The sequence below is a fragment of the Ovis aries genome, chromosome 1, assembly GCF_016772045.2.
Source record: "Ovis aries strain OAR_USU_Benz2616 breed Rambouillet chromosome 1, ARS-UI_Ramb_v3.0, whole genome shotgun sequence".
NCBI classification, from domain to species: Eukaryota; Metazoa; Chordata; class Mammalia; order Artiodactyla; family Bovidae; genus Ovis; species Ovis aries.
The window spans coordinates 16981083-16994729 of NC_056054.1; the positions used below are offsets into that span (position 1 = coordinate 16981083).

General features: G+C 44.3%; 1 protein-coding gene across 2 annotated transcripts in view; it reads right to left on the reverse strand.

Annotated features, from left to right (window-relative positions):
• Positions 1–1120: 1120 nt before the first annotated feature.
• Positions 1121–13647, reverse strand: part of ZMYND12 (zinc finger MYND-type containing 12) — a 34806-nt gene continuing 22279 nt past the window's right edge. For both annotated transcript variants that reach the window (XM_060398713.1, XM_060398670.1), the window contains exons 4-8: positions 10508–10677; positions 7220–7342; positions 5229–5340; positions 3546–3695; positions 1121–1526 (exon numbers count right to left, since the gene is read on the reverse strand). In XM_060398713.1, the coding sequence (XP_060254696.1) occupies positions 1405–1526; positions 3546–3695; positions 5229–5340; positions 7220–7342; positions 10508–10677 (677 nt within the window). In that variant the 3' untranslated portion in view covers positions 1121–1404. The remainder of the gene's footprint in view (positions 1527–3545; positions 3696–5228; positions 5341–7219; positions 7343–10507; positions 10678–13647) is intronic.

The following is a 13647-nucleotide window of genomic DNA, read 5'->3' on the forward strand; positions in this document are numbered from 1 at the left end:
TTTCAAGGAATCTCCATATTGTTCTCCACAGCGGCCATATTGGTCCTTCTGTTTTCTAAGTTACTTTATTTTTGGCTGCCCTGAGTCCTCATTGCTGCACATGGGCTTTCCCTAATTGCAGCGAGTGGGGGCTACTCTCTAGCTGCAGTGCGCAGTCTTCTCCTTGCAGTGGCTCCTCTTGTTGCGGAACATAGTCTCTAAAGTGGACGGGCTCAGTAGCTGCAGCTCGAAAGCTCTAGAGTGCAGGCTCAGTAATTGTGACACATGGGCCCAGTTGTCCTGTAGCATGGGGAATCTTCCCAGACTAGAGATCAAACCCCTGTCTGCTGCATTGCAAGGTGGATTCTTCACCACTGGGCCACCAGGTTAAGTCCTTTGACAGGTCCTTGATTTGCATATCCTCTCCCCGATTTAGATCTATCCAGAAAGCTAAGAGCTAATGGGCAGGCTGCTTGGTGAGTCTGGAGCAAAAATATCTGTGCTAAATGACCAGAGTCCTCAATGGGACAAGTTGATACAGTCAGGGCCACACCTGGGCCATCTCAGAATGTAAGGATGAGACTGAGCGTGTGGGAGCAGGGGGTCACAGAGCTAGTATGTGAGGAAGCTAGGATTTGAACCGGGCATGTCTGCTCCAGTGCCTGCAGTCTGTCCCCGACATCACAGGAGACCTTCCAGAGTACTTCTCGCATCCACTTCAAGTAACTCTCTGAGGAAAGAGACACCAGCTTGAAAGGACAATTTAATCCATCTATACTGGAGCTCCTTGAAAGGCCCCAGGGCCTTTTCTGCCCAAGACCTACAATTTATGTCTGCATTTTGCTTTCTACGTGTTACACATCCTCTTTGTTCCTCCATTCCTCCTTTACTGCCTGCTTTTCCATTAAGTGGATCTTTTCTAGTGTGCCACTTTAATTTCTTTGTTGATTTTAACTGTTTTTAGAGTAATTTTCTTACCGATTGCTCTAGGAATCATAATGGGCATTTTAATCACAATCTACCTCAAATTAATGCCAACTTAATTACAGCAGAATAGAGGAACTTTAATATAGCTTTAATCCCTACCCCTTTCTTTGGCAAAGAGCTATGAAGCATGAATCACTGGGAGACCTCTGAGAAATAGGATAAACTATTTGCGGTTTAATTACAGATACCCTGTTAGTGAACTGACAGCACATTATTCAAAGTCGTACAAAGTCATAATAAACAAGAGTTTTACTGATCTCTGTGCCAAAAGCTCTACATTCCCCCAACATATGTTGTGTAACAATAAAAACACAGCTACGAGGGCAGTCCCAGGGGAACGGGGTAGGTACTTCAGCAATTCATAGCACCTCACTGCCCCTATGCAAGGCTGAAATACATGAGATGCTCAGTCGTTCCTGATGCGGAGCTCATGGGTCACTAAGTAATGGGTTGAGCTTCCTCAACTGAGATGAGATTTAGTAAGTCTTGAATGGCGTTTTGTTCCTGAACACTGAGCTCCTGTATTTTGGCTAGATGGAGGGCTCTCAAGGCATATTCCTCTGCCTGAAAGAGAATTGCAGAAACAAAAGGAAATTGTCACAGAAAAGCATTATATTGGAAGCCCCATCTCTGCTCAGCCCCAGAAACATGGACAAGGATCCTTCAACTTCTCACACCACCCACTGAGCTCTTTGTGAAAACCTGTGAACACATGAAATGGGTCTTCATAGCTAATGAGGGTGAGAGGTCAGGAACAGGAAGACCTGGATGCTGAATTTCTGAGTTTATAGTGGACAAAGTCTCTTTTCTCCATTTCAGGGCCCTTTGAACCAACACTGAGAGGCATAGAGGTGAGAGGTGCCACCAGTAAATTGCCATCTGGGGAGTCCGGGTAGCCCAGAGTCTTGATTTGTACAGAAGTTTCACAGGACATCTTGACACAGATGCTGGCTCATCTTCCCTTCCTTGCTACCTCCCCTTCTTTCTTCCCTCTCTGCCTTTCTTCCCTCTTTCCCTCCTTTCTTTCAATAAACATTTATTGAATGGCTACTGTGTTTCAGAGACTGTGACTATAGGCAGAAATTCTTAACCTTGCGAAATTTACTATATAGTAGGAGAGAGAGGCAATAAACAAGACAAATAAGTAGAATACGATGGTATCTTAAATAGTGATTCATGCTAAGAGAAAAAACTAAACAGGCATTAGCGATGGCGATGGCAATGCTGCTTCTGCTGCTAAGTCGCTTCAGTCGTGTCCGATAGGGGGTTGTCATTTCAGACAGAGGACGGGGAAAGCCTGATTCAAGAGCAGATAGCTAATTCCAGACCTGAAGGAAGCAAGGCACCAATCTGAACAGACAGAGGTGGCCCTTTCTTCTAAGAACCTTTGTAGACCTAACATCCTTAAAATACCTTGGAGGAATGACTTCCTTGAGTAGAAAATGGGACCCTGAAATGAAGAGGTTTTGTCCACAGTAAACCTGGAAATGCAATGAAAATGGTTCTCTGTTCCCTGACCCTTCTCACCTCCATCCCATTAGGGTGGCTGTCCCTCCTTCATGCTCCCACAGTGCCCCAGGCTTTGTTATCACACTGTTTTGTATTTGTATTTGTTATAACACACGGATCCGGAACTCCTCCAGGCCCTGGTATACAGCTGGTGCTTAGTAAAAGTTTGCAGACAAATGGAAAGAATGAAGAAAGGAAGGGAAGAAGGGAACAGGGGAAGGATACCTTAACTTTTCCATGTCACCTGCACAAAACTGCCTCCTCCAACCAACCCTCTCTCCTCTTGCCTGCTTTGTTTTTCTTTGTAGAGCTTTTCTCTCTGAAATTATATTACACATCTATGTGTTTACTTGTTTATTGTGACTTCCCCTCCTCCAGAAGAGCATAAGTTCCATGGAAATAGGCAACTTGGCTAGTGGTTCACCACTGTACCCTCAGTCTCCAGAACCATCCTTTGCAAATGGCAGAAGTTCAATAAATTATTGAATGAGTGGATTAATCAGTCAATAAATCAAGAAACCTGAGATTTGCCACCTACTCTATATGAAATTTGGCAAATAATGGACCCACTCTGTGCCTCGGTTCGTTACCTGTAAAGTGGGAATGATAAAAGACTTACTTTGAAGGTTGATATGAGAATCACATGGGACAGTTCATGTAAAGTACCTAGGCTAGTGACTGGCATGTAATAGGCACTCAAAAATGATTACCTTTGGAATTGTTTCTGCCTGGATCCCTCCAGCAACAGGGAACTCACTATCACTGTGTAGTTAGAGTGACTGCTCCATTTCCCCAAGAACTCCCCAGAGCCCTTCCGTCCTGCAGGCCTCCCAGCACTGCCCAGCCTCCGTTTACCTGTGCGACCCTAGGGTGGTCCCCTTGAGGGAAGAAGACAATCCTGTTTTCATTGTGCAGTTAGACTTAACAAGGGGAAATGTCATGAGTGTCTGAACTTTTTTGGAGCAAGGGCTTACTCTGAGGACAAAAGCTAGTGCAGCTGGACAAAACAGCCAAATCCAACCAGAGGAATTTCTCCCTCTGTTTTAGACTTGCTGCTTTTCTAGAGGAACTTGCCTTTGAAGAATTCATCATCAGGAAGTAAAGCATGAACAGAATTTTGAGAACAAAGATCGTTTTCTGAGGGGCTTTGTTAGATGTAGTTTCTCGAATGTTCAAGATTGAAGTCAGGATCTGAATAGCTTCTGCTTCCTGGGCTTCATCTGCAATGGAAAGAAAGGGAGAAAAGAGGAAACAGGCCCTGGGGCAGCTGTGTCTACCCTCAGGGATAAGCATTGAGCAGTTAGGGCACTCGGCCTTCAGGCAGTTCACCAGCTTTGTCCAATGTGCCATCATCAGAGTAAACTGAAAGGAAAAAGAAAAAGTTCATTCCTACAGGTCCCTGAGTTGCTTCGCTTGCTTGCTTTCAGAGTCCTAGATTTCTCAGGCCCCCAGTACAGGGAATTTGTCCTGGTGTGATTCCTTGGGTTCAGTTCAGTTTCCACTCTACAGCGAGAGGACGGAGACAGGCTTCTGGCAGCCACAGAATCTTAACTCTTCTTCCCCAAATCCAAAGATGTTTAAGCAACAACCTTTCCGCTTTCCCCATGTGAGGCTAAGCTAAGAGAAAAAGACAGAAAAGTCATACACTATAATGTTAAAGTTGACACTCTTTGGATAGCTATGATTTTCAAGTTTTATGCTTTAACATGAACCACTTTTATAATGAGGGAAAAGTCAATAAAGTTATGAATTTTTCAAAGCTTAGCTCAAAACTTCTCCTTCAAGAAGTCTTCCTTTTTCAAAACCATCCAACTGTCCTCATTTCTTCATTCCGGGACTCACCTTGTAATATAATTTGTACTTGTTGAAGTTATCTTTTCTTTCCCATAGTTTCTGTCTCACTCACTACACTGCTTTTCTCTTTTGAGCAGAAACTAGATCCTGCATCGATTTTTATGATCTCAGAAGGAATGGTGCTGTGCTAAGCTCTCAGCTCTTTGCTGAGCTGAGGATACAGAGATGACTCAGAATCCACCATGCCACTGAGAAGCTCACGGTCCAGTAAAGGAAGGGGATGAGGCTCCAGAACAAATGAGCAATTGGACTTCTGTGTGGACATTCATGTGTCCTGGGAGGATAACATATAAAAAATGGATGCTGTGCAAAAATCTCAGGGGGTTCTAGCAGGGTTTTTTTCCTTCCAAATATGTCCCTCATTAGCCCCGCTGGAAAGACTGTGTGTGATGCTGTGGTGCTATGCTGTGTTAAGTCACTTCAGTTGTATCTGACTCTGTGCGACCCTGTGGACTATAGACCACCAGGCTCCTCTGTCCATGGGATTCTCCAGGCAAGAATACTGGAGTGGGTTGCCATGCCTTCCTCCAGGGGATCGTCCTGACTCAAGAATCAAACCCATGTCCCCTGAATTGGCAGACAGGTCCTTTACCATTAGTGCCACCTGGGAAGCCCATGGGTAATGCTGCTGCTGCTGCTGCTAAGTCCCTTCAGTCGTGTCCAACTCTGTGTGACCCCATGGACGGCAGCCCACCGGGTAATGCTGGGGACCTGAATTTTTCACAACACTGGCCAAATCTCTTTGATTCCTCTGTCTCAGTTTGCCCATCTGCAAAATAGGGAAGATGGCACGGATGCGCCCCATGACAGGGACAGCTGCTCTCCCTCTGAGAGGCAAAGTCTATGGATCAGAAGAAATGAAGTCACTGCTCCGTGTCCCAGGAAGAATTGCCACTTACCCAAGCCAGTGTCAGTCTCAAATCGTTTGCCCAGTAGATCTATCTGTTGGATGCGAGCCTGTGAGAGGACTTGATAGCGATCGTTCAAATATTTGTTCCAGATCTCAGAGACCTGTTGGGAAAAGAGATGGTAATCAGACAAGCAGGCTGGACTTTAGCCATTGGGCCAGCCATTTGAGAGGGCAGAACCTCTGGCCAGGCTTTCTGACCATCTCCAGACTCCCCATTTAATTGTGCCTAGAGGCAGGAGGAGCCCTAGGAGCCGGAGGTGCTTGCCCAAGGTAAGTTTGACAAATGCTGGGCTGCAAAGGGCATGTGGAAGGTTGATCTGGGGACGGCCCTGGTGGGGGTCTAATTATAACAGCTGCCATGTGTGTATGAATACCAAGAGGAGAAAGAGGATGGGATGAATTGGGAGATTAGGATTGACATGTATACACTACTATGGTGGTTCGCCTGAGCATGCACTCACACATGTTTAAAATAGGTAACTAGTGAGAACCTACTGCATAGCAGAGGAATTCTACTCAATGCACTGTGGTGACCTAAATGGGCAGGAAATCCAAAAAAGGGGATATATGTATACATATAGCTGATGCACTTTGCTGTACAGCAGAAATGAACATAATATTGTAAACCAACTATACTCCAATAAAAATTAATTTACAAAATCAGGTTTAAATATATATATTTTTAAAAATGACTGCCATATGTTGAGCACATACAACTTCCTTCACATCCTCCCAACACCCCAACTGAAGCCTTGTTCTTATCACTCCCAATACATAGATAATTAAACTGAGGCTCAGAAAAGTTAAGATCACACTTGACTCTTGGTAAGAGCTGCTATGTGCAATAGCCAAGGTTTAAATTCAAGTCTGCCTGATTCCAGAGCTCATTTTTTTTTTCAGCTACATCACAATGCCTCCTCCTCAGAAGTGAGTCTAAAATATGAATAAACAGTCACTGCATGAGCGCCTCGGAGAAGGCGATGGCACCCCACTCCAGTACTCTTGCCTGGAAAATCCAATGGACGGAGAAGCCTGGTAGGCTGCAGTCCGTGGGGTCACGAAGAGTCGGACACAACTGAGTGACTTCACTTTCACTTTTCACTTTCATGCATTGGAGAAGGAAATGGCAACCCACTCCAATGTTCTTGCCTGGAGAATCCCAGGGACGGGGGAGCCTGGTGGACTGCTGTCTATGGGGTCGCACAGAGTCAGACACGACTGAAGTGACTTAGCAGCAGCAGCATGAGAGCCTATACCATATGCAAAAATGGTTATTTGCTAAGTAAGGTGTATATGAACATAACCAACATTTTAATATATTGGAAGCAGTTTAAAATCTTTCACAGGTAAAGATGGACATTTTAAAGTATTTTCATGTTCTTTGATCCCTTCACAGGACCTTTCCACAATCAATTTTGCTTAAAAACCTAATCTCCTCCTCTATACCACACTTCAACATGACCACCTTAGCTTGCTGCTAGGGATATGACAGAGTATGTGTGTGTGTGTGTTAGTTGCTAGTTGTGTCTGACTCTTTGCAACCCCATGGACTGTAGCCTGCCAGGCTTCTCTGTCCACGGGATTCTCCAGGAAGTCTGGAGTGGATTGCCATTCCCTTCTCTGGACGATCTTCCTGACCCAGGGATCAAGCCCTGGTCTCCTGCATTGCAGGCAGATTCTTTACCATTTGAGCCACAGGGAAGTCTCTATGACAGAGTATATGGCAGTCTGTTTGGAAGGGTTTGGTTCCTATTGACCCATAATTTGTTATTTGGTCACTGCTCTATGGATGCTGAGGACTAAACTCTTCTGGTAGAAGAGAAACAGAAAGAGAATGGAATATATGATATATTAAGCTATGTGACCTTGGGCCAGTCACTTCATTCTGTCTGTGTCACGAATTTCTCATGAATGGTCTGACACCAGGTTCAAGATATAAGGCCTAAGTATCAAGGCTCAGCTCCCGTATTCCCAACTCACCTTGGTGTACAATGTGTCTGCCAGGTCCAACTTTTTAAGGCCATTGAAGATATTAGCCAGGTGGAAGTAGCCGCCTGAGGCCCTGATGTGCTCCGTTCCAAATGCACAACTGGCAAAATAAATCTATAGCAGAAGGAGGAAAGAGAGTGCTTGAGTTTTCTTTGTAAATCATATGTCTGATACAGGACGTGCATCCAGAGTCTATTAAGAATTTTTACAACGCCTCATTTAAAAATGGGCAAAGGATCTGAACAGACATGTCACCAAAAAGATACACCAATGACTAATAAGTACGTGAAATAATGCTCAGTATGATTAGTCACTGAGGAAATGCAAAACAAAACCCACAATGAGCTACATCTTTACACACACAATAACGGCTCTAATCAAAAAGACAGAAAATAACATATATTGGCAAAAATATGGCAAAAATGGAATCCTCTTGTCCATTGCTGGTGGGAACATAAAATGATGTGGCCTCTGTGGAAAACAGTTTGCCAGTCCTCAAAAAATTAAACATAGTTTAATCACATGACCCAGCAATTCTATTCTTAGGCATATATCCAAGAGAAATAAAAACATTCTCTGACAGCTCAGTTGGTAAGGAATCCTCCTGCAGTGCAGGAGACCCCAGTTTGATTCCTGGGTCGAGAGATCCCCTGGAGAAGGGATAGGCTACCCACTCCAGTATTCCTGGGCTTCCCTTGTGGCTCAGCTGGTAAAGAATCCACCTGCAATGTGGGAGACCTGGGCTTGATCCCTGGGTTGGGAAGATCCCCTGGAGAAGGGAAAGGCTACCCACTCCAGTATTTTGGCCTGGAGAATTCCAGGGACTGAAACCCCAGTCCATGGGGTTGCAAAGAGTCAGACACAACTGAGCGACTTTCACTTCCACTTTCTTCACACAAAGACTTATATACAAATGCTCATAAACAGTATTATTTATAGGCAAAAGATGGAAACAGCCCCAGTGTCCATCAACTGGTGAAGGGTAATTGTGGTAGATCTACATGATAAGTCAACTATAAGATAAATGAAGTATTGATATATACACAACAACATGGGTGAAACTCAAAATAGTTATGCTAAGTGAAGGAAGTTAGATGCAAAAGATCACATATCATTGTTTATATTAAATGTGTATATTAAAAGGTAAATCTAGAGGGACAGGAAGGGGCATGAGAAATGGTTGCAAATGGATATGAGGGCTTTCTTTAGGGTAAACATTGGATTATGTTGATGGTTACACAACTCTCTAAGTTTACTAAGAAATCATTGAACTGTACACTTAATTGTACATACCACCGAATTTTATGGTATGTATCAATAATTTGGGTGTTTCTTCTTAAACTTAGGCTGAGGAATCTGATAATGTTAACTGTGTGGTCCAGCTCCAGACAGAATGCGCTTCTGCTTCTTTTGTTGGAGGTTGTAGAGTATAGAGAGGAAACACAGATGAAGAAGTGCATGAGTTTAGCTCTTGGGTGGAAGTAGATGGTACCCTTACAAGTATTTCCTGAGGATGGTTTAATAAAAGGTTTACCTCCAGAGACGTGGAAGGGGTAAGGGACCAATGAGTTAGTGAAGCACTGGGGACTGTGCTGTTGAGAGTGTTACAGTAAGAGACTGTACAGTCCAAACTCCTGAGAAAACCAGGGGAGAAAGCAGGGTTACCAGGGCCAGAAAGAGAGCTGCAGGTGAAGGCTCCCTGACGGGATCTGTGGCTATGAGGAGCACTTCCCTTGCTGGAAGTGTGCTTGCGCAGAAAGGCAGCATAGAGTAAATACCTCACCCCCTGTCTCCTCCAAACCTCCTCTGCCATGCCTCTCACTCCTCAGACGCAACTGAGGCCAGAGAGCAGTGAAGTCCAGGTTCTACAGTCCATTAAGGTCAGCCTTCCAGAGCAGAGCAAAGAATGGATCTGGGGTAAGGGGATATGGAGAATAACCGACACAACAAGGTTTCCAGCAGATTTAGGGACATTGTGCAGTGGCAGGCAACCAGAGGGAAGGCTGCCCAACGGAGAGGTTCAAGAAGACTCAGCCTTCATTGAGACTGCAGTCTGACCCCAACCTCATCCAGATTTCAGGCTCAGGAACTCTTCTCTCTGATAATACTGTCCAATGTGCTGGGCTGTGCTGTGCTAAGTTGCTTCAGTCATGTCCAGCTCTTTGTGACCCTATGGACTGTAGTCCACCACGCTCCTCTGTCTATGGGATTCTCCAGGCAAGAACACTAGACTGGCTTGCCATGCCCTCCTCCAGGGGAGCTTCCTGACCCAGGGATTGAATTTGTGTCTCTTATGTCTCCTGCATTGGCAGGTGGGATCTTTGCCACTAGTGCCACCTGGGAAATCTCAATATGGTCCAATATTGAAATCCTAATAGAAACCTTAGGAAGAACAGCTCAAGCATCACCCTCATCATCCTGTCTAAACTGTATAGAGTTCTATAGTTTACAAATCACTTTCACACAACTCCAGGTCATTTAAATGTAATAGCCACACTCTGAAGAAAAGATGTTGATGTTACTTATAAAAACAATAGCCAAAGTACTGCACATGCTCTGCTGTCTTACTCATCTCTGCAATTTCTTTGCGTTTGGACCCAACTGAGGCAGAAACTAGTTTATGGTTTCTGTCTTACAGGTGATGAATGACATGAAATAATTTATGCAAGTCTATGTGCCTGGTGCAGAGAAGGCGATGGCACCCCACTCCAGTACTCTTGCCTGGAAAATCCCATGGACGGAGGAGCCTGGTAGGCTGTAGCCCATGGGGTCGCTAAGAGTCAGGCACAACTGAGCGACTTCATTTTCACTTTTCACTTTCATGCATTGGAGAAGGAAATGGCACCCCACTCCAGTGCTCTTGCCTGGAGAACCCCAGGGACGGGGGAGCCTGGTGGGCTGCCATCTATGGGGTCGCACAGAGTCAGATATGACTGAAGCTACTTAGCAGCAGCAGCAGAATGTGCCTGGTGAAAAGACACCACTAGAACGAGAAGGAAAGCCCATAAAGCATCTTAATCAGGATGCTCTTCTGCTTCCCTTTATCACCCTCAGAGCAACTGAGGCTTGGGAAGTGACGTGATGTGGACAAGGACGTACAGGCAAAAACGGAAAGTCCTGAGCTCAGGTTGTTAGAATTGTGTCCTTGCTAATAGTCCACCAAACAGTTGTAAACAGAAAGTTTCAGAGAAATGCTCAGTAAAAAGAAAACAGCAATTAACAGCAACCAAACAGAGGTGTTCTCAGATACACTCAGGCGTCGTAATTTAGCTTGTTTACGTCATTGGCCAGATGATAGCGGGCTTCCTCATAGTTTTCCTTAGCCATGTAGAGAAGTCCCAGGTTCCGATGCAGTAAGGAGTGGATGGCATAACTACATTCAGTTGATTTGAGGACTGTCCACTGAGCTTGGGATAGATATTCCTCAGCCTGGACGACCCGGCCCAGACCTGCCCAAAAGAGATAAAGATTGTAATTCATATCCTGGCCAGAGAACATATGTTGAAAGACGAGTCATCACCCATTCACTCATTTACTCATTGACTTAAAATACTGATTGACACACGGAAACCCGTACATGAATGTTTTTAGCAGCCTATTCATAATAGCCAAAATACAGAATTTAAATATTCACCAACTGGTGCGTGAATATACAAAATACGGTCTTTCCATATTCGCGAGTGGCATATCATTCAGGCACAAAAGGAATGAAGTGCTGATACGTGCTACAACACAGATGAACCTGGAAAACACTGTACCGAGTGAAAGAAGTCAGAGGCAAAAGACCGCATATTGTACGATTTCATTAATGTGAAATTTATAGAATAGGTAAATCCATAGAGACAGAAAGTGGGTTAGTAACTGGCCAGGGACTGCACTCCAATATTTTGGCCACCGGATGTAAAGAGCCGCCTCATTGGAAAAGACCCTGATGCTCGGAATGATTGAAGGCAGGAGGAGAAGGGGACAACAGAGGATGAGATGATTGGATGGCATCACCCACTCAATGGACGTTAGTGTGAGAAAACTCCAGGAGACAGTGAAGGACAGGGAAGCCTGACATGCTGCAGTTTATGGGGTCGCAAAGCGTAGAACATGACTGAGCAACTGAACAGCAAAAAACAGCGACTGTAGGCATGGGGACTGCCGATGGTATTGGGTTTCATTTTGGGGTAACAAAAATGTTCCCGAATTAGATGTGATAATGGTTGCACAATCTTGTGAATATACTAAAGCTACAGAATGGTACTTTAGAAGGGTGAATTTACATGGACTATATCTCAATTTTAAAATATATGTGTATTCATATTCAATACCTTCCATGTGCCTTGTGTGAAGTGATACGAATTCAAAGATGAAATTTTACAGGGAATGAATGAGTGACATGGAAACAAGAATATTCATTGTTGTTGTTGTTCAGTCGCTCAGTCGTGTCCAACTCTTTGTGACCCCATGGACTGCAGCATGAAAGGCTTCCCTGTCCTTTACCATCTCCCAGAGTTTGCTCAAACTCATGTCCATTCAGCCAGTGATGCCATCCAACCATCTTCTCTGTCATGCCCTTCTCCTCCTGCCTTCAATCTTTCCCAGCATCAGGGCCTTTTCTAATGAGTCAGCTCTTCACATCAGGTGGCCAAAATTTTGGAGCTTCAGCTTCAGCATCAGTCCTTCTAATGAATATTCAGGACTGATTTCCTTTAGGATTGACTGGTTTGATCTCCTTGCAGTCCAAGGGACTCTCGAGAGTCTTCTCCAACACCACACACAGTTCAAAAGCAAAAATTCTTCAATGCTCAGCCTTCTTTATGGTCCAACTCTCACATTCATACATGACTACTGGAAAAACCATAGCTTTGACCAAGCAGACCTTTGTTGGCAAAGCAATGCCTCTGCTTTTTAATATGCCATCTAGGTTGGTCATAGCTTTTCTTCCAAGGAGCAAGCATCCTCTAATTTCATGGCTGCAGTCACCATCTGCAGTGATTTTGGAGCCCAGGAAAATAAAGTCTGCTGCTGTTTTCATTGTTTCCCTATATATTTGCCATGAAGTGATGGGACCAGATGTGTTTTGAATGTTGAGTTTTAAGGCAGCTTTTTCACTCTCCTCTTTTACCTTTATCAAGAGGCACTTTAGTTCTTCGCTTTCTGCCATAAGGGTGGTGTCATCTGCATATATGAGGTTATTTCTCCTGGCAATCTTGACTCCAGCTTGTGTTTCATCTTGCCCAGCATTTCACATGATGTACTCTGCATATTAGTTAAACAAGCAGGGTTCCATAATATAGCCTTGACGTACTATTTTCCCAATTGGGAATCAGTCCATTGTTCCATGGTCAGTTCTAACTGTTGCTTCTTGACCTGCATACAAGTTTCTTAGGAGGCAGGTGAGGTGGTCTGGTATTCCCATCTTTTGCACAGTTCGTTCTGATCCACACAGTCAAAAGCTTTAGCATAATGAAGCAGAACTAGATGTTTTTCTGGAATTATCTTGCTTCTTCTATGATCCAATGGATGTTGGCAGTTTGATTTCTGGTTCCTCTGCCTTTTCTAAATCCAGCTTGAACATCTGGAAGTTCTCGTCCACGTACTGTTGAAGCCTAGCTTGGAGAATTTTGAGCATTACTTTGCTAGTTGTGAGAAGAGTGCAATTTTGTGGCAGTTTAAACATTCTTTGGCACTGCTTTTCTTTGGGGTTAGAATGAAAACTGACCTTTTCCAGTCCTGCGGCCGCTGCTGAGTTTTCCAAATTTGCTGACATAATGAGTGCAGCACTTTCACAGCATCATCTTTTAGGATTTGAAACAGTTCAGCTGGAATTCCATCACCACTACTAGCTTTGCTCATAGTATAAATAAGTACACTAGTATATCTGTAACATATACTAGTATCTTCATAATATATGTAGTATATTCCTAATATAGTGTGAATGCAATCACAGTAACATTATAAGGTTTTCAGGCAGAACAAAGTTGTTGTTTAGTAACTAACTTGTGTCTGACTCTTTTTCGACCCCATGGACTATAGCCCACCAGTCTCCTAGGTCCATGAAATTTCCCAGGCAAGAATACCGTAGTGGGTCGCCATTTCCTTCTCCAGAGGATCTTCCCAACCCAGGGATCAAACCCGCATCTCTTGCATCTCCTGCGTTGGCAGACGGATTCTTTACCACTGAGCCACCAGGGAAGTGTTCCATTCTATGGATGGGGTAGAGGCGGACAATGGAGTGGGGAGAGGCATGGCCAGTGCTTTGGACTGAACGTTTGTGTCTCCTCAAAATTCATATATTGGAGCCCTAATCCCCAGTGAGATGGTAATTGGAAGTTGAGCCTCTGGGAGTTAATTCAATTACGAGGGTAGAGCCCTCATAAATGGGATTAGTGCCCTTACAAGAAGAGGCACGAGAGAGATGATCTCGCTTT